Below are 20,092 nucleotides of genomic sequence, written 5' to 3'. Positions count from 1 at the left end.
TGTTGTTTTTGGTGTCTTCCTCCAGTGGCTAAGGTTGGTTCAGTGGGTTGTGTAGCCTTCTTGGTGGAGGGGACTGGTGCCTGTGTTCTGGTGGATGAGGCTGGATCTTGTCTTTCTGGTGGGCAAAACCACGTCTGGTGGTGTGTTTTGCCGTGTCTGTGACCTTATCATGATTTTAGGCAGCCTTTCTGCTAATAGGTGGAGTTGTGTTCCTGTCTTGCTAGTTTTTTGGCATAGTGTGTCAAGCACTGTAGCTTGCTGGTCGTTGAGATGGAGATCTCTGGGAGAGGTTTTGCCGTTTGATATCACATGGAGCCGGGAGGTGTCTGGTAGACCAGTGTCCTGAACTCAGCCCTCCCACCTCAGAGGCACAGGCCTGACACCCGGCCGGGGCACCAGACCCTGTCAGTCACATAGGTCAGAAGAAAAGGGAGAAAAAGAGAAAGAAGAAAAAAATAAAATAAAATACCATAAAGTTATTAAAATAAAAAATAATTATTAAAAATTTAAAAAGTTAAAAATTAGTTAAAAAAAAAAAGAAAATAAGAAAGAAAGAAGAGAGCAACCAAACCAAAAAACAAATCTACCAGTCATAACAAGTGCTAAAAGCTATGCGAAAAAAAAAAAAAACCAAACAAACAGACAGACGACAGAACCCTAGAACAAATGGTAAAAGCAAAGCTATACAGACAAAAATCACACAAAGAAGCATATACGTAAACACTCACAAAAAGAGAAAAAGGAAAAAAAAAATATATATCTATATATTAAAAGGAGGAAGAGAGCAACCAAATCAATAAACAAATCTACCAATGATAATAAACTCTAAATATTAAACAAAGATAAACATATAAAACCAGGAACAAATTAGATGCAGAAAGCAAACCCCAACCCTACAGTAGCTCCAAAAGTCCACCACCTCAATTTGGGATGATTTGTTGTGTCTTCAGGTATTCCAAAGATGCAGGGTACCCCAAGTTGATTGTGGAGATTTAATCCGCTGCTCCTGAGGCTGTTGGGAGAAATTTCCCTTTCTCTGTTTGCCCAGCTCCTGGGGTTCAGCTTTGGATTTGGCCCCACCTCTGCGTATAGGTCACCTGAGGACGTCTGTTCTTGGCTCAGACAGGACAGGGTTAAAGTAGCAGCTGACTAGAGGGTTCTGGCTCACACAGGGGGAGGGAGGGGTACTGAATGCAGGGAGAGCCTGCAGCGGCAGAGGCCAGTGTGACATTGCAACAACCTGAGGTGCCCCGTTTGTTCCTCCGGGGATGTTGTCCCTGCATCACGTGACCCTGGCAGTGGCGGGCTGCACAGGCTGCCTGGAGGGGTGGTGTGGAGAGTGACCTGTGCTTGCACACAGGTTTCTTGTTGGCTGCAGCAGCAGCGTTTGTGTTTCATGCCCGTCTCTGGTGTGCACGCTGATAGCCGTGGCTCTTGCGCATCTCTGGAGCTTGTTTAGGCAGTGCTCTGAATCCCCTCTCTTCGCGCACCCTGAAACAATGGTCTCTTGCCTCTTAGGCATATCCATACATTTTCCCGGACTCCCTTCTGGCTCACTGTGGCGCACTAGCCCCCTTCAGGCTGTGTTCACGCAGCCAACCCCAGTCCTTTCCCTGAGATCTGACCTCCGAAGCCCGAGCCTCAGCTCCCAGCCCCCACCCGTCCCAGCGGGAGAGCAGACAAACCTCTCAGGCTGGTGAGTGCTGGTTGGCACCGATCCTCTGTGCGGGAATCCCTCTGCTTTGCCCTCCGCACCCCTGTTGCTGCGCTCTCCTCCATGGCTCCGATGCTTCCCCCCCCACCACGCCCCATCTCCACCAGTGAAGGGGTTTCCTAGTGTGTGGAAACTTTTCCTCCTTCACAGCTCCCTCCCAGAGGTGCAGGTCCCATCCCTATTTTTTTTGTCTCTGTTTTTTTTTTTCTTTTGCCCCACCCAGGTACATGGGGAGTTTCTTGCCTTTTGGGAAGTCTGAGGTCTTCTGCCAGCATTCATTAGGTGTTCTGTAGTAGTTGTTCCACACGTAGTTGTATTTCTGATGTATTTGTGTGGAAGAAGGTGATCTCCACATCTTACTCCTCCGCCATCTTGAAGGTCTCTTAAGACAGGTTTTTAATTGATAATGGAATATCTGTTTTGTAAAATTCATATTTCTATAGGAGTAATATTAAATCTATTCATCTTGAATTCAGCATTCCATAGAGTTTCAGTGGTGAATAAAAATTCAGAAAGCACATTAACTGTAAAACTGAGGTGCATTTCTCAAGATTTAGCACTCTAACCTTACTTAGGAAGGAACCAATTTTATATTTTAGTGAAAGGTTTTCGGTTTTTAGCAGTCAGCATCACGTTAAAGTGACTGCCAGAGCTTCTCTCATGCTAATTTTGCTGTTGTGTTAGTGAAAGCAGTATGACAACAATAGACTCTTGAAACAGAGAATTATTAGTATTCACATAACATTGAACTGAAAGCATCTTGACCTGGAACAGAAAAATGATTGACTTGTTTTATAGCAGAAAATTTAGACTTTTAATGAACTAAACCAAATGGGGAAAATTGTCTAGTACTTTCAGTTTAGATTATTAGCTATATCATTCTTTTTTTTTTCATGAGATCAGAAGTGTTTATTTCAGTAACCTAAGTACCTTAGACAATTAGGATAAGTAGCACATTTGATTTCCCCAAACTTATGATGATTATAGTAAAACTGTGTACAAGTTAGTACCTTTACATATCATTTTTTCATCACAGTTTATTGTTTTGAATAGATACAAAATAATGGAATTTGTTGGTGTATTAAATAGTTTCCAACTATATTGGGTGAGAGTACAGAAACGGGTTGAAGAAAATGTTGCAAGACCATATGATTCTTACTGTTTCCCCTTCCTCATGGAAGTATTGTCTAAAAGATTTGAAATGGTATAGGAAGAATGTCTGGTGATGTATAAATAGAAGTTTTTTCATGCAAAGTCCTTCTAAGCTTTATGCCTATGCATCTCACCTTGCCTCTTTCTTCAAATGAATTTGCTAGTTGATTGATTAAAATTCAGATGAATATTAATGTTTTACAAATAAAATAATTATAGCATCTCATGGTTGTATTTATCTTACATCTCATTTAATTTGAATCATGGTATTTTTCCTATCAAAATGTGTTTTCTTATAATAAAAATGTGGAAGTTCTCTGGTTGGGTGTTTAGAAATTTTATAACCTCTGGTTATTAAAGTGAATCTTGGTAATTTAGATAATTTTCGTTTGCTTAGATAACTTTGAAACTTTTAGTATTGTATCTAACCCTTTAGTGTTTCTCGAAGTATAAGTAAATGTGCATGGAATTTTTTTTAAATGTATGATTTAGCTTCAGGCACAAGTGTGAGTGCCTAAGTTCTATCCTATGTCAACTTCTCTGAGATTAAAACAAGATTTTTCTTCATATGGTAACATCTACTTAGACTTTTCATTAAACATATTTGAAAGCAATGAATATTATAGAGTAGAAATAAAATGAATGAATTATAGTTTCTACTGCTTCTTAGTCTCTGAGATTTGTGGGATTTATGGAATATTTTTGAAATAAATTTCCTTTCCAACATTACGTACTATATCTTTTTACTGTAAAGCAGATAGTTACTATCTGTCGCCTTTTAAGACTTACGGTGTTCTAGGCACTAAGTGCTTTAACACATTGTTAATTAATTCCTATAACAATTCTATTATATAAGGAAGAAGCCAAGATTTAGAGCTTTAACTTTTCTCTAGGTTACTCAGATGTAGTGGGTATTGGAGCTAGGATTCAAACCCATTCTGCATGATACCAAAGACGTTTTGGTAATAGGATGTGGTTAAAACAAAGTATTACATTTGGAAATGTGAACTTCTTATCAGCTATAAAGTTGACTTTAAGATTCCCTCATATTGTATTAATCCTGCTCTAATAGTCTCACTCTTTTTGAATTTTTACTAGCGTATGATGTGTGTGTGATGGTATGGTATGGAATATGTGGCTGACATATACCATCCAGTGGTCTACTGTCTCTTAACTGTTTTTCTTCATTCAGCTAGTTAATTATGTAGATGATCAGTTGAAATTTTGTTTATTATGTATCCTCTTGATATTAAATTATTTCGTAACAGAACCCAAGCATACTGAAATAAATTGAACTTAAATTAAAACACCCAAATTTTCCGACTCGTAAACTGGGAAGATCAAGGATATTATAGGTCCAAAATGTTTTCTAAACTCTGGTTATTGACAGGTTTTTTTTTTTTGAAACAAATATTCAGAAAATCCTTAAGCTTGATTAATTCATTCTTGATTTTACCTAAGTGTAATTGGAAATGTGTCCTCTGTCTCTCAGTAAACTGTATTTTTAGGTTTTTTCTTGAATTATCATTGTTCCTCATTACAAAATCATTGTTAAATTCTTATGGCTAAAGGGATTCATTGGTACAGCTAGGCAACCAGACAGCTGCCATAAACAGCTTTCTTCTGCCATCTCCCAGTTGGAAAATCATAGAAGATGATCCTGGTCAGCCTGGCTTAGGTCATATGGCATCCCTTGTACCATTATCTGTGGCACGATATATTGAGATTGGGCCAACTTGATTATAGGCTGATCCCTAAGGTCAGGATGTCTTCTGTGACCAGAAAACAAAGAAAAGGATGACCACCATTACCCATTTAGTGACTACATAATATGTGCCTATTCTTGGCCAACATTTTAGAGCTTGGGCTCAGTAATAATCAGTAAAGTAGTTCATTGACTCCAGTGGATAATCTGGGGCTCAGAGAGTTGTAGAGCCTTCTCTTCTCTCCACTAACACTAGAGACTACATTACTCTTCCTTAGTTCAAAGAAAGAAATGGCTAAATAAATGTATTAATATTGTGTGTGCATTATATGTGTGTAAAAAAGAATTAACTATATTATTAAGTAAAGCCTTCAAAGTAATACATTTATTGTCTTGTTTATCTTAATCATTATTTCTTTACCTTAGATGAGGGATGCAATTATAATCATTTACAATATTCGTTAGTGTGTAAAATAAGCATCTTACTACCTTATACAGCTAGTTACTGTTCAATCCCAAACCTGAATTCCGTTTTTTAATATTCTCTTTTTTTATATTTATTTATTTACTTATTTATTTTTTGGATGCATTGGGTCTTAGTTGTGGCACGCGGGATCTTTCACTGTGGAGAGTGGGCTCTTCAGTGCAGTGCGCGGGCTTCTCTCTAGTTGTGATGCACAGGCTCCAGAGTGCATGGGCTCAGTAGTTGTGGCACGCGGGCTTAGTTGCCTCGCGGCATGTGGGAATCTTAGTTCCCCGACCAGGGATTGAACCGGTGTCCAGTGCATTGCAAGACGGATTCTTAACCATTGGACCACCAGCGAAGTCCCCAGCCAAACCTGAATTCTAACCTTCTAATTCCTAAGAACATTACACATCTCTCCCAATGATATGCCTTGCTTTTTATATATTTTAAGTCACATGGTAGCTATTTTATATACACTGTAGTTGGTTGTAACTGTTTTTCTCATACCTGAGTGGTGGCCATCTGCTTCCAGTTTTTAATGCTTTATTTTCACTCATTGACTATGTTGTAGTCGTGAACATATGTTTGTTTTTTAGTTATTCACTTAATACATATTTATTGAGTACTTGCGATATATATATATGTATATATACACACACAAACATACCCAATATATACTTTTATAAAATAAATTATTCTTTTGTATTGTATTATTCAAGACACTGGATTTTTCCAACAGGGTGATTTTCTTGCAGGCAAGGAGATCACTTGCTCGTAGTATTTACAGGAGGATCTTTTTTTGTTGAGCATATCTTTTGCATATATTGTATTGTAATATCCTTATATTTATCTGTAGGTTTATAAGCATGCACAGATATAATATTATATATGAATAAAGTATTATTTACAATATGGGAAAAGCTAAATAAAGTTTGAATTAGAACTTGGTAGGAAAGATGGTGCTTGAGCAGATGGTTTTGTTATGTTAGTAAACTGGTTGCTGTTTTTCTTTTTACGGAAATGATATAAGCTTATTTTAGAAAGTTTGCAAAATACACCTGAGAAAAAATAAGGAAATAAAAATAACCTGTAATCTCAAAAATAAATCACTGATAAAAATTTTGATATCTATTTCTAATTTCTTTTGCAGATATCTATCCATATCTGTTTATATAAACATATTTGTTTAAATAAACAATATGAGCTATGCTATACACTTTGATTTGACTGTTATTCATGATAGACTTTTGAACATTTATTTCAGTTTTCCCTCCATTATAAAAAGCCTTGCGGGACTTCCCTGCTGGTCCAGTGGTTAAGACTCCATGCTCCCAATATAGGGGGCCTGGGTTTGATCCCTGGACAGGGAACTAGATCCAACAAGCATGCCGCAACTAAGAGTTCACGTGCTGCAACTAAGAGTCCACATGCTGCAACTAAGAGTCCACATGCCACAACTAAGAGTCTTCATGCCACAACCAAAGACCCCGCGTGACGCAACGAAGATCCCGATGCACACTACACTGAAGATCCTACGTGCCACAGCGAAGATCCTGTGTGCCGTGACTAAGACCCGGCACAGCCAAATAAATAAATATTTTAAAAACCTTGCAATGAATATCCTTATTTCTTCTCTAGGAGTACATTTATGATCCCTTGCATAAATTTCTAGAAGTGAAGTTTCTTGATTTAGGGGCATACAGAATATTCAGGAGAATATAACATACACAATGACAAATTGAAGATGACTAATGCAAAAGGTTGATCTGGTTTGTAATGACTAATCTAAACCTCACAATCATATTTCAGCTAGTTAAATCTGTTTTTTTTTTTTTTTTAATGAGATGTACACACTGATTAATCCTTAGCACTGTCTCTAAAAGTGTTAGCACTCTCTCTGTACTCTCATCCCCAACTTAGAAGAGTTGTCATATGTAGATGCCACCTGAATAGTCATTTCTTATATTGATAAAAGTAGATTATTAGATGACAGAATACAGATTTTGTGAACCAAAATTTAAGGACTATGCTTTTCCAAAAACACAAATTTAGAAAAAGCAAGATAACATCTGTTATTCTTTTCAGGCTGATCAGTTGATGTTCGCTTTGCATTTCGTTCGAGGCATGCATCCTGAACTTTTTCAAGAAAATGTAAGTGGAAGGAAAGGAGAAAAATATTAAAAGAGTTGCATAGAAATCTGGTAATGGGCGGACTTATGGTTAGATTAGAAGTTACTTAAGGCTAGAAATTACATGTCAATCTATTTATTTTTTACTTAGTTAGAAGTTTAGTGTAAGATGCTGATTTACAGTTCTACTCTCCTTTGGGTGAGCCCAGTATTCTGAAGCAATGGTAAGACAGGGAAAGAACTCTAACTTACCATGCTACCTACATTTTTCTGAACACAAGTCCACTTTTCCAGGGTACCAGAAGAGTCAGCCTTCTTATTTTCCTCATCTAAGCAGTGGAACTGATAAATATAAAAAAGTTAAACAATATGAGTATGCCACTACATTATTTATTACCTCCACTGACTTGCTCAGAGTCAGCAGATGAAGCAAGAGGGTGGGCAGTTCTCAGAAGCCTTCTTTGAGCCTGCAGGTTTATGTTAATCTTTTAATGTATAATTTATCTTTTTTTGTCTGTGACTTCATTTCTGGTCTACCATATAACCCCCTCTCAAACTTGAAAAGAATTTCCTTCAAGATAGAGCTAAGTAATCCATCTCTGACCTGCTTCTAATATTAACAAAATTATTTGTAAGTGATTTTTCTCATTATTATGCCATTATCATTAAAGTGAGCATTCAGTAGCCAGGGTGGCAGCGAATAGTATATATGGACAGTGCACTTTGACCTAGTAACCTTTAACTCTCTATGGTCAGATTTTAACTATGCTCTGGGTTCCCCTTATTTGAATAGTTAAAAGAATGCATACCATTCCATGTGACTGTTCTCTCTTTATTTTTCTCTTAAACTCCACATGCTCTGGCTGACTTGTATAGTTTCTTCCAAATTTAACTTGACTCTTTTTATTTATACTATTTACTTCGATGCCTTTCCCTCCTCCTGTATAATGTTTTTCACCATGCTCAATATGTTCTGCTGTATAAGACTTAATTTTCCCTAGTTTTCCCTCCTGGAGTATAAATAAATTATCATTGGGAAAGGAGAACAGTTTTCTTTGACTCGTGTAAAGTAGTAGTGATAATTTGTATTTTATTTATTTGTGACTGTATAACTTCAGTAGGGAGAATGAGTGGTCAGAGTGGGTGGAGGCAGGAAGTATGTTGCTTTGGTAATTTTTCCATATTGCTCTCAAATTTTAATATGTCTTGGCTTTATTTGCTGGCCAATGTGTAACAAATAATATGGTAGTGCCCATAATTATCTGAATGGGTAACCCAGAGTGAAGACATAGATTTTCTAAGAGCTCTAGATTCTGTAACACTTGATAAATTTTGATTCCATGGGTTAATTTTTTTTAAAAAAAGGAGTAATGGCAGTCTTCTCCCAATATGTTGGAAAAGATAAGTTAATGGTAGTACTTTTCTCTATTTTTCCCAATATACACAATTTTTAAACTTCTGTTGCACCTTACTGCTTATCTATTAGTGAGGAGTAGTATGTAATAGGAAAAATTAAAGGTAGTGACAAATGCTAATTGAATAAGACATTTAAATTTTTAGATGTTGAGACTCACATGTATAATGTAGTTCTATTTTTGTCTCAAAATTATTCTAGTAGATTTTGTTTTAATGTTTTATGTTGGTATGGTACATGAACTCATTCTTATAATGTTAATGTAGTAGAAGTGGGAAGGTATGAAAAGAGTTTTGTTTTTTTTTTTCCATGTTTTTAGAAAGCTAAACTGTAAGCTGTCTTATGGGGAAATTTAAAAAGATTTGTTAAATGGTTAGAATATTTTTTGTGTGTTTCTCATATTTTTATTTAATAGGAATGGGATACATTTACAGGTGTGGTTGTTGGAGACATGTTGCGGAAAGCTGTAAGTTAAAATAACAAAATTATTATTTCACTCTTAGCGAAAATAATTCTGACTTTTATTTCATGAAATATAATTTGCTTGAGAGAAGTTTTAAATTACTGTTGAAATTATATTTTAATTAGAGGACTATATCCTTGCCTCTATTGCCCTAATAGAAAACGGACCTATATGTGTTTTTTTTGTCCTTGAGGACATGTATTCTTTTGAGAATATTAATTAAATATAAGAAATTAATATGGTTTCTTTTTTTCAGTGTATATATATTTGGTTCCAAGAACACTTTTGTAATTCGAAGAAAATCAAATCTCGTAACATAACTAGGAAAATTTTCTTATATAAGTAAAGTTAAAAATTACTTCATTTAACTTTTGACAACTTTATTCAAATTTAGCTTTTTCTCTAGTAATTTTCTATTTAAACATGGAATGGATAATATTATTCTTCAAAGCAACCTATCCAAACTGTAATGCGAAACCTAGTTTATGTCTGAAATGCAAAATATAATTAAAAATAATGTAATTCTATGGAAGTTTCTTATTACATTTGCGTTTTTCTGAAGTTTCACAAAAGATTAAGCCCTATGTAAATGAATGTAACATTTGTCTAAATGTTTACCAGTACCTTACGTTATGTAGAATTTTACCATATTGACTTGTAAAATAGATAAAAATTTAAAAATACATAGAATGAGTTTTTTTCAAAATAGTGTTCATAAAATTAGCTGGTCAATTTTTAATTTTTTTAAGTCTGAGTTTTACCAGATATACTAAGGAAAATAATTGCTCTTATTAAAAAGGACTCTCAACAAAGAATACGTGATCAACTTCCATCTTGGATAGATCAGGAAAGGGGCTGGGCAGTGGCAACATTAAAGGTATTCCTCTTCTACTACGAGTGATTTATTTTTTTCATATTTGAGTTATTTCTGTTTATATTTTTATGTGCTACTTACTCATACTCAGTGTTGATATTTTTGTGAAAATGATGTAAAATCCCTGGGTAAAAGAATATCCAAGAATTATTCTGATTAGTCCTTTAAACAGTTTTAATAGAATGCAAAAAATCAATAATTATGAAAAATAGTGAGAATTTGAAGAGATTTCTGGATTATTGGGCAGGACCTCTGAACTATTTCATGAACTCCTAATGACAAACTTAATAATAATCAACATGATACAGTTAAAATTGTTTGAACAATTGATCTACTGAGAGGTTACACTTGGGAAAAAATCTTAACTGTGTTAACCTAAAAATTATAACGATGCTTTTTTTCACATACTAATTTCTTGTTAAGTAAAGAAATGCAAAACATTTAGGAAAGGGGGGCTTTCCTATTCAGAGAAAGTTTATAATATACATTAGTGTTTTATTATCATTTTAGTTTATAAAACATTTTCAAATGAATTATCTTATTCAATTATCACACAAACCTTAAGAGGGAGGTATTATTAACTTTCTTTTTACAGATGAGAAATAAGAATCAGTGCAGCGAGTTGCAAAATGCATGAACCTATTTTCTTTTCAATTTCATACATATTTTTGAGGACCTGTTATGTGCCAAGCATCATGTTAAATACTTCAGATGCATTATCTTATTTTATTATCACCATGACCTATTGAAGAGGTCATAATTATGCCTGTTTTTGAGAAGAGCAAGCTGAGGTGTAGACAGGTTAAATAATTTATCCAACATCAAATAGCTGGGAAGTTTTGGAACTATGATTTTAATTCAGGCATTCTGACACCACATTCCTACATGCCTTTGATATGTAGGTTTTCCAAATATAGTGTTTTTTTCCTCTCTTTCTCTCCTTCCTTCTTTCCCCTCCCCACAGTTTTTTCCCCTGGTATGACTTGGGTGGTGAGGATGGGGGCATGGGGAAGGAAAAGCCTAACTTCCAACAGTTCTGTCTGTGTTCTTTACTCAGGCAAGTGTTGTTTTTGTGGGGAATGAAAGACAAATATATTTCTCTGAAAATCTGTTACATATGTTTCCATTCTTCCTTTCCTTTCCCTGCTTTTCTTCACAACTATTCTAATGGTACAGTAGCACATGGTTAAAACGGTAGGGGTAGCCAGCAGTTATTGATGACTTACTATGTTCAAGGTATTATGCAGAATTTGCGAATGGATCATCTCATTAGATATTTTCAACATTGTGAGGGGGCTACGGTTGTTGTCCTCATTTAACAGATAAAGAAACTAAGGCCCAGAGTGATATAGTCACTTACTTATGGTCACTGAGAAAGTATAGAGTCAAGATTTGAAATTGGGCATATTTTTACACTCTAACGTGGAACTCCGTTCTGGCAATGGTTAAAATTTGCACATGGTTTTAATGAAAGTATTCTTTTCTCCACAAGGTGGAGATAGGTACAAATGTTTTTATGTAGAGAAAAGATTTGTTAACTTGCAAGTATTGATTTAGTACTACTTTGGAAATATTTGCTTTTATTTAATTCTGGATTAGATAAGTCTGCCATACTGTTTCTGACCTAGAAGTGATTAAATAAGCCAACACGAATTAGAAAGCAAATGGTAAACATCAATAATTGGTTTCCATTTACTTTTTTTAGTGTGTGTGTGTATTTAGTATGGATGTGTGTGTGTGTATTTATATTTGCTTGTAGCTCAGTATATATGGTTATTTTTATTTTTTAGATTGCTCTCCCCAGTCTTTATCAGACCCTCTGTTTTGAAGACGTAGCTTTGTGGCATACTTATTATCATAATTCAATGTGTGAGCAAGAGTTTCCATCTATTCTTGCAAAGAAAGTTTCCTTATTTCAACAGGTAAATTATCTAAACGCATAAATGTATTTAATGTTTCTCTTGTCACTCAGAAGCCATTTAAATAAAAGCTTTGCCTTTAGGGTGTCACATAACCTTAATGGGCATATGTGGGAAAGGGCTTTCTGCTTTTGCCACCTTGTCCAGACATTGCAATCACTGGCAACGTTTCTTGGTAGGGTGTCTCCCACTGTAGCTTTTCTTACTTCCTCTGCCTCTGACCCAAGGGGAATTTCTCAATAGAGAACACGTCTTACCGAAAGAAGTTAAGGTATAGATTGTACAGGTTCTTCACTCTTTTCCCAGGGTTCTCTCTAAGGAAAAGACCTTATGGTGAGGAACAGGGAACTTTTTTTTTCCATTTTGTTTCGAAATAGAACGATGAAACCTACTGGTGGGTTCCACTCAGTCTTTTGGCTAGACCAAAGTCTTAGGTTGGAGAGGACACAGGAGTTGACGCTCCAGGAAATGACGCTTCCATTTTTATCTCTTAACTAGGCTGCTGGCTGTGCTTCTGCCCCTTGTTGAATTCTATTTCACCAAGTGTGTTTAAAAACAACGAAAAAAAAAAAAAAACTGAGAAAAACTTCATTTGAAAACTTAAACATCTAGGAACAGATAGATATGATTCAGCATAAAATTGGTAGTTTGAAAATTTTAGTTAAGAGTTTTATGCCTCCGCACTGCTGTCACCAAGAATGCTTTACCTACATACCCTTATTTTCCCCTGCCATTGGGCCCTTTATTAGTTCCTGAAGACATAGCTAATGCTATGACCCTTACATGCTGATGTTTACTTTTGATGATAGATCTGATGAATTTTAGTAATATTTTGGCTATTAAAGACGTGTCTTTTTACATACCTATTGTGACAGTTTTAGGCATAGTAAATATTGCGGTAAACATTTGTTTAATTTAACATTAGCTATTGTTTAGTTACAGCTGTTGTAGGAACTTTATTATTTAAAAATACTCTGCACTTTATTTTAAGGTTCTTGTGGTACAGGCTCTCAGACCAGACAGATTGCAAAGTGCCATGACTCTATTTGCATGTAAAACTCTGGGTAAGTACACGTCTTTTCTAGAACTAGACCAGTCACCTAAATTATTTGTTTTTAATTTACATTTTATTCTATGCTGACCTTAGTTTAGAAAGATTATACATTTTTTTCCCCTTTATCCTACTTATCTTACAATCTCTACCTGGTTTTTTTTGTTTGTTTGTTTGTTTGTTTGTTTTTATTTTGGCCACTCCACGGGGCATGTGGGATCTTAGTTCCCATACCAGGGATCAAACCCGCACCCCCTGCACTGGAAGCATGGAGTCTTAACCACTGGACCGCCAGGGAAGTCCCTTGAAGTAACCTTTTACTAGCATTTTTTGAGAAAATAGAAGCAATAAGACAGAAAATTTTTATTTCCCACTAACAGTTCTACCAGCTACCTACACTGGTACTCATAACTCATTCTGCTTTCCCTTCTGTTACTCTGAATGAATGTCCTTGCTCCAATTAAAGGCCAGCCATTTGCTCTTTCCTTTTTCATTCCTGCCATTATCCCTTTTTCCTGCATCATCAATTTCACCTTCTTTACTGGATCCTTTCTGTTAGTATACAAACATATTTTAGTATCACCTGTCTTAAAAATGCCGCCCATGACCCTCTATCCCCTTTCTGTCATCCCATTTCTTTATTTTCTTCTACAACAAAACATCCTGAAAGTGTGTCCGTAGTCAAAGACCACAGTAATCCATTTCCTCAACTCTTATTCTGCCTTCAACTCATTCTATTTGTACTTCCTCCCTAAAGTTCCACAAGATTGCTCTTGTTAAGGTTAATGAGGTCTTCTTCCATATATCTATTTCCAATAGTGACTTCTGTGCTTTTGTCTTACTTGATGTCTCAACAAAGTTGTCCATTTGTTCCTTCTTTAAGCACTTTCTGCTTTCTTCTCTTGATTATTATGTTTCCTCTTTCATTTCTCAATCCTTTTAGGATTTTCCTTTTCGCTTTCCTTTATTGGTTGCTTCTCTGTATGTTGGAGTATTCTTCCTTCCTTCTAAATGTTGGAGTATTCTTCCTTCCACTGCAGTCTTGCCCTGGGTTCCCTTCTTTCATTACTATACATTCTTTCATGACCTCATTCAGTTCCTGACTTTAAATATCATTTGTAGATTACTGACTCTTATATCTCTTATTTCTAACCCCAACCTCTCTGTGGAATTCTAGGATCATATATACAGATGCTCATTTGATGTTTTCTTATGAATGTCAGATGACCAATACAGAACTTTTGATTTGCCTGTACTAGGATCCACTCAGTTGCTCAAAACAAAAAACCCAGAAGTGATCCTTTCTCTCTTTTCGTTACTTCGTATACCCAATCTACCAGCTAGTCCTTTTGGCTCCAACTCTAAAACTTACTCTGAATTCATTTACTTGGTGTCATTACTACCAATCTAATGCAAACCACCATCATCTCTCACCTCATTTACTGCCATAGCTTTGGCTCTATCTTCATAATGTGGAGAATCTAATTACTTCTCATACTTCCACTACCATCTACCACTTTGTTCAAGCCGCCATCATATCAGGCTTTCTTTCTTTCCCACTTCCAGTTTATTCTCAGCATAGCAGCTAGAGTGTCTCTTGAAATATAAGTTAGATCATATCACTTCTCCATTCTAACTCTCTGATGGCACCTCATCTTTCTCAGAGTTCCTCTTACAGGGTCTTACAGGGTCTTACCTCTTCTGGTCCTCTTCTTCCCCTCAGATCTCATCTCCTATCACTGTCACCCTTGCTCAATCTTTTCCAACCACAGTAGCCTTTTTCCTGTTTTTCTAGTGCCGCAAGTTTGTTTCTGCAGTCTCAGGGCCTTTGCACTTGCTGTTCCTTTTTCCAGCAGATTTCTACCCCCAGTTATCACCCTTGCTTCTCTGCTCAACTGTCATCTTTTAAGTTAATACTTTCTCTGAGCACTCTCTATATAATAACATACTCTTTCCTCAGTTCTCCATATCCTCCTTTGCCTTGTTTATTTTAACTATTATCACCATCTGACATATTGTTATTTACCTGTTTATTAATTTCCTTTTCCCCAACTAGAATATTAGCTGCATGAGGGCACAAGCTTTGTTTTGTTCATGGTTGTGCCCCAGTGCCTTAAACAGCTTCTGGCGCATGGGCACTGTAAGTGTGTGTTAAAGAGACCGCGTTCCTCATTGGTCTCCCTGCCTCAGTTTGCACTTCCCCTTCAGTCCATTCTCTCCAGAAGGCTGTGTGAGCTTTTAAAAACTTAAATCAAATCATCTCTCTTTTTTGCTTAAAGTCTCCAAAATCTTTTCAAAAAACACTTAGAATGAATTCCAGATTTATATATGATTGATGCTTGAACAGCATGGTTTTGAACTGTGCAGGTCCACTTTTATGCAGATTTTTTTCTAATAGTAAATACTACAGTACTACATGATCCGCAGGTGGTTGAATCTGAATATGTGGGACTACGGGTATGGAGGAACCGTGGATACAGAGGAACTACGGATACAGAGGGTCAACTCTAAGCTATGTTCAGATTTTTGCCTGTGGACGGTCAGTGTCCATAACCCCCCTGCATTGTCTACGGGTCAACTGTATAAGCTTACAAAGCCCCACACAGTCTGGCCCCAACCTTCTTCTCTAACCTCATCTTGCTTCCTTCTTGCCTGCCACTGTGCCTTCGTGGGGGAAACAGCCTTAGGGCTTTTGCACTGTTTGTTCTCTGTTTTTGTTTGTTTTTTCTTTGTTATTAATTGTTGGCTCCTCTGTATCATTCAGATGTTAATGTTGCATTTTCAAAGAGGCCTTTCCAGGCCATCTAATCAGTACCAACACATCTACCTGCTTTAATTCTTTACCCATTTCTTCACACTAACTGATATATTTCTTGCTCATTTATATATTTTTTTTGTCTCTTCCTATAACTCAAATGCAAGTTTAAGTAAAATGAGGCAATTTCAGAGAGGTTCTTAGGAGGCTATTCTTTTCTCACCCATGTAGTCTTTAAAAATAATGCTCTTTGTGCCACATTGCACATGACCTTTCTTATTGAATTTGTAGTTTGACCCTCTACCTACTCTCTGGAATACTTCTGTATTGTATTATTTCATCTCTAGGTTAAATGGCATTTAAGGTTTAATGGCAGTAAGTGAAAACCTCATGATATGCACATATTCAAATGCTTTGAAAGTTTAATATACTTCTAAAATTATACTCTACCTATTTCTAAGCAAAAGCTGTATATACTGGTATATGGCTGGATGACTTTGTATTTGGTCAAGTGGTTTTATTAATACAGTTTTTATATAAAATTGGAGGTTTTACTGTATGAATAAGTTTTAAAAGTTCATATTGCTGGAAAATGACAAGCACTTATCTTTTTAATCAAATTTTAGAGATTTGATTTCAAATGTAATTTCTCAAACATTATTCATATGGAAAGACTTTTATTAAGTTTTAGCAATCCTTTTTATAATCTATAAACTTTAAAATAGTAACTTATAAAGGTGCATTTATGAAAGTAGTTTTGGTTTGAAGATGTAAGTTAGCAGAACACGCCTCAAAACTTTCAGGCGTGCTGCTTTAATATAATCCTACAAACCAAGCCTTGTGTACTAGCACAGTCTACTGCATTACTTTTTCAAAATAGCAGTTTTGAATCTACTGCATTACTTTTTCAAAATAGCAGTTACCAGATGCAGATATTCTGGCTTCTGTAATTCTGATTTAATAACTATTCTGAGCACAATATTATGCTGTGTGTATTGAGGTATTCATGTTCACAGAAGATGGTGCAATAGCTACAAGAACCAGTAACTTCTCAAAGGTTCTTCATCAAAAAGTCTTTTTGAGCCTTGAAACTTTCCTAGTTTTACATTCCTCTACTTCTCTTATCCATGCTAACATCCCATCCCATGATCTTTGCTTCCATAGCTCAATCTGTCCTGTGAAGTCTGTGTCTAAGAGAAAGGGAAGGACGTAAGGAAATGTGTATTCATTTTCTATTGCTGCTGTAACAAATTACCACAAATTAGCAGCTTAGAACAATACCCATTTATCATCTCATAGTTCTGTAGGTCAGAAGTCTGGTAGGCCCTCCTGGTTTCTCTGATCCAAGTTGCCCAAGGCTAAATACAGGTGTTGGTCATTTGGACTCTTATTGGGAGGTTCTGGGAAGAATCCATTTCCAAACTCACTCAGCTGAATTTGCACCATGCAGTTGGAGAATCGAGGTTCTTTTTGTCATTTTGAGTTTTTAGAAGTCTGTCTCAGTTTTTAGAAGCATTTGCATTCTTTGATTGTATTTGTGGCCCCCTTCATCCTTCTTTATAGCCAGCAATGGCAGATTGATTTCTTCTCATGCTTCACATCTCTGACCGCCCCCTCTGCCTCATCTTTCCTGTTCTCTCTTCAGGCTGCATCTCTTTGACTTTAAGCTGGAGAAGTTTTTCTGCTTTCCAAGGCTCAAGTGATTAAATTGGCACACTTGGATAATACGGGATAATCTTATTTTGAGATCCATGACCTTAGTTACATCTACAAAGTCCTTTCACAGAAGTACCTAGGTTAGTGTTTGATTGAACAGCCAAGGGGTAGGAATCTTGAAAGTGATCTCTTTAGAATTTTACTCTACCACAAAATGTTTGACGTTTTTCGTTTGTTTCCAGGCTTGAGTATTATCGCATTTCTAGAGAGTATTTTCCCATTTAATTGGTTGATGTGTGTTAGGTTAGATAGTGGTTGTCGATATTCCTTCTTTTTATTGATATTTGTGTTACATTTTAAGAGTTGTCTTTTCTCTCTGATAAAGGAAAAGTAATTTTCTTATCAGTCTCTTTGTTAGGGAGGATGAGATGAATGAGGAAGAATGAATCAATTATACTTGCTAACTATAATAGTTTGATAGTAATTTGCTGCTTTCTTTACTCAGGTACCTAAAAAGTACAGGAGCAATATTCTTTCCTTTTTAAACTGCAAATTATTTCTTTTTTATTATCTCAACATTTTGTCTGAGTAAAATAAAATACAGTAAAGGTTAGAGTTATTTCGTTGACTTATTTTTAGTTCTTTTTTTCTTTTGAGAGAATTGATGTATTTTAACCGTCAAGGTCAAAATATAAGATCTCAGTGATTTACAAGTAGTTTTACACTTTGATAATTCACAATGCAATGAACATTTTTGGCTCTTTAACTTTATTGAATAGTTTTGAATGATTGACACTGACAGTTCAAATGCTGGCATGAGTCAAAATTAGCTGGGTTAATAAAACCAATGATTATATATAGACTAAGTTCACTTAAAGTGCAATGTGGATTTTACTGGAGTTTTGTGGGTGGAATGGCTAACATGCAATTCCCAGTAACATGAGTGTCACCTGTGTTATCTTAAACAGTAAAATGTTTTTCATGAGTTTTTTCTCTAAATCCAAAATGTTCCAATACTTTGAAATAATACTTTGAAATAGTACTTTGAAATAGTAATTGAATATATGCTTGGCTCTGTATACAGAATGGTGAGCAAAACAGATATAATTCCTGCCTCATGGAGTTTAAAATGTCTGTTAAATTAAGAAATGATATGATAATCATTTTAACTTTTAAAAGATAATTTCTGTATTGGCATGTATTTTCCAAATAAAACATATGTTTCAGTCAGTATACGCATGCCTTGTTTTATTGCACTTCGCAGTTACTGTAGTTTTTACAGATTGAAGGTTGTGGCAGTCCAGTGTCAAGCAAGTCTTTTGGCACCATTTTTCAAACAGCATTTGTTCAACTTGTGTCTCTGTGTTGCATTTTGGTAATTCTCACAATATTTCCAACTTCTACATTATTATTATATTTGTTATGGTGATCTGTGATCAGTGATCTTTGATGTTACTCTTGTAATTGTTTTTGAGGTGCCAAATAATGCCTACATGAAACATTGAACTTAAGTGATAAACATTATGTGGGTCTGACTGCTCTACCACCCAGCTGTTCCCCCCATCTCTCCCCCTCTCCTCAGGCCTCCCAATTCCCTGAGACACAACAAATTGAAATTAGGTCAGTTAATAACACTAAAATGGCCTCAAGGAAAAGGAGGAGTCATGTGTCTTTTTCATTAAGCTTAGTGAGGAAAGCATGTCCAAAGCTGAGATAGTCTGAAAGCTAGGCTTCTTGCTCCAAACTGTTAGCCAAGATATAAATGCAAAGGAAAAGTTCTTGAAGGAAATTAAAAGTGCTACTCCAGTGACACATGACTGATAAGAAAGTGAGACATTCTTATTGTTGATATGGAGAAAGTCTTGGAGGTCTGGATAGAAGATCAACCCAGCTACAACATTCCCTTAAGCTAAAACCTAATCCAGAGAGACGCCCTAACTCTCTTCAATTCTACGAAGGCTGAGAGAGGTCAGAATGCTGCAGAAGAAAAGTTTGAAGCTAGCAGAGATTGGTTCATGAGCTTTAAGGAAAGAAGCTGTCTTCACAACATAAATGTGCAAAGTAAAGCAGCAAGTGCTGATGTAGAAGCTGCAGTAAGTTATCCAGAAGATCTAGCTAAGATAATAAGTGAAGGTAGCTACACTGAACAATAGATTTTCAATGTAGATGAAACAACCTTCTATTAGAAGAAGATGTCATCTAGGACTTTCATAGCTAGAGAGGAGAAGTCAATACCTGGCATCAAAGCTTCAAAGGACAGGCTAACTCTCTTGTTAGGGGCTAATGCAGCTGGTAACTTTAAGTTGAAGCCAATGCTCATTTACCATTTTACAAATCCTCAGACCCTTAAGAATTATGCTAAAAATCTACTCTACCTGTGCTCTATAAATGGAACAACAAAGCTTGGATGACAGCATGTCTGTTTAGAACATGGTATACTAGATTAAGCTCACTGTTGACCCACTGCTCAGAAAAAAAAAAAAAAAAAAGTTTCCTTTTAAAATAATACTGCTCGGGGGCTTCCCTGGTGGTGCAGTGGTTGAGAATCTGCCTGCTAATGCAGGGGACACGGGTTCGAGCCCTGGTCTGGGAAGATCCCACATGCCGCGGAGCAACTAGGCCCGTGAGCCACAACTACTGAGCCTGCGCGTCTGGAGCCTGTGCTCTGCAACAAGAGAGGCCACGAGAGTGAGAGGCCCGCGCACCGCGATGAAGAGTGGCCCCCGCTTGCTGCAACTAGAGAAAACCCTAGCACAGAAATGAAGACCAAACATAGTAATCAATCAATCAATCA

At 36.2% G+C, this 20,092-nt stretch overlaps 1 protein-coding gene across 4 annotated transcripts in view; it reads left to right on the top strand.

Moving 5' to 3' along the window:
* The window catches only part of DYNC2H1 (dynein cytoplasmic 2 heavy chain 1), a 358,559-nt gene that overhangs the window by 183,232 nt on the left and 155,235 nt on the right, over window positions 1-20,092 (top strand). For all 4 annotated transcript variants that reach the window (XM_068554132.1, XM_068554131.1, XM_068554130.1 and 1 more), the window contains exons 71-75: window positions 7,123-7,188; window positions 8,996-9,046; window positions 9,843-9,920; window positions 11,708-11,839; window positions 12,828-12,900. In XM_068554132.1, coding sequence (XP_068410233.1) covers window positions 7,123-7,188; window positions 8,996-9,046; window positions 9,843-9,920; window positions 11,708-11,839; window positions 12,828-12,900 — 400 coding nt within the window. The remainder of the gene's footprint in view (window positions 1-7,122; window positions 7,189-8,995; window positions 9,047-9,842; window positions 9,921-11,707; window positions 11,840-12,827; window positions 12,901-20,092) is intronic.

Source organism: Eschrichtius robustus, chromosome 11, assembly GCF_028021215.1.
Source record: "Eschrichtius robustus isolate mEscRob2 chromosome 11, mEscRob2.pri, whole genome shotgun sequence".
NCBI lineage: Eukaryota > Metazoa > Chordata > Mammalia > Artiodactyla > Eschrichtiidae > Eschrichtius > Eschrichtius robustus.
Note: the sequence above shows the minus strand (reverse complement) of the source record. Positions and strands in the feature narration are given on the sequence as shown.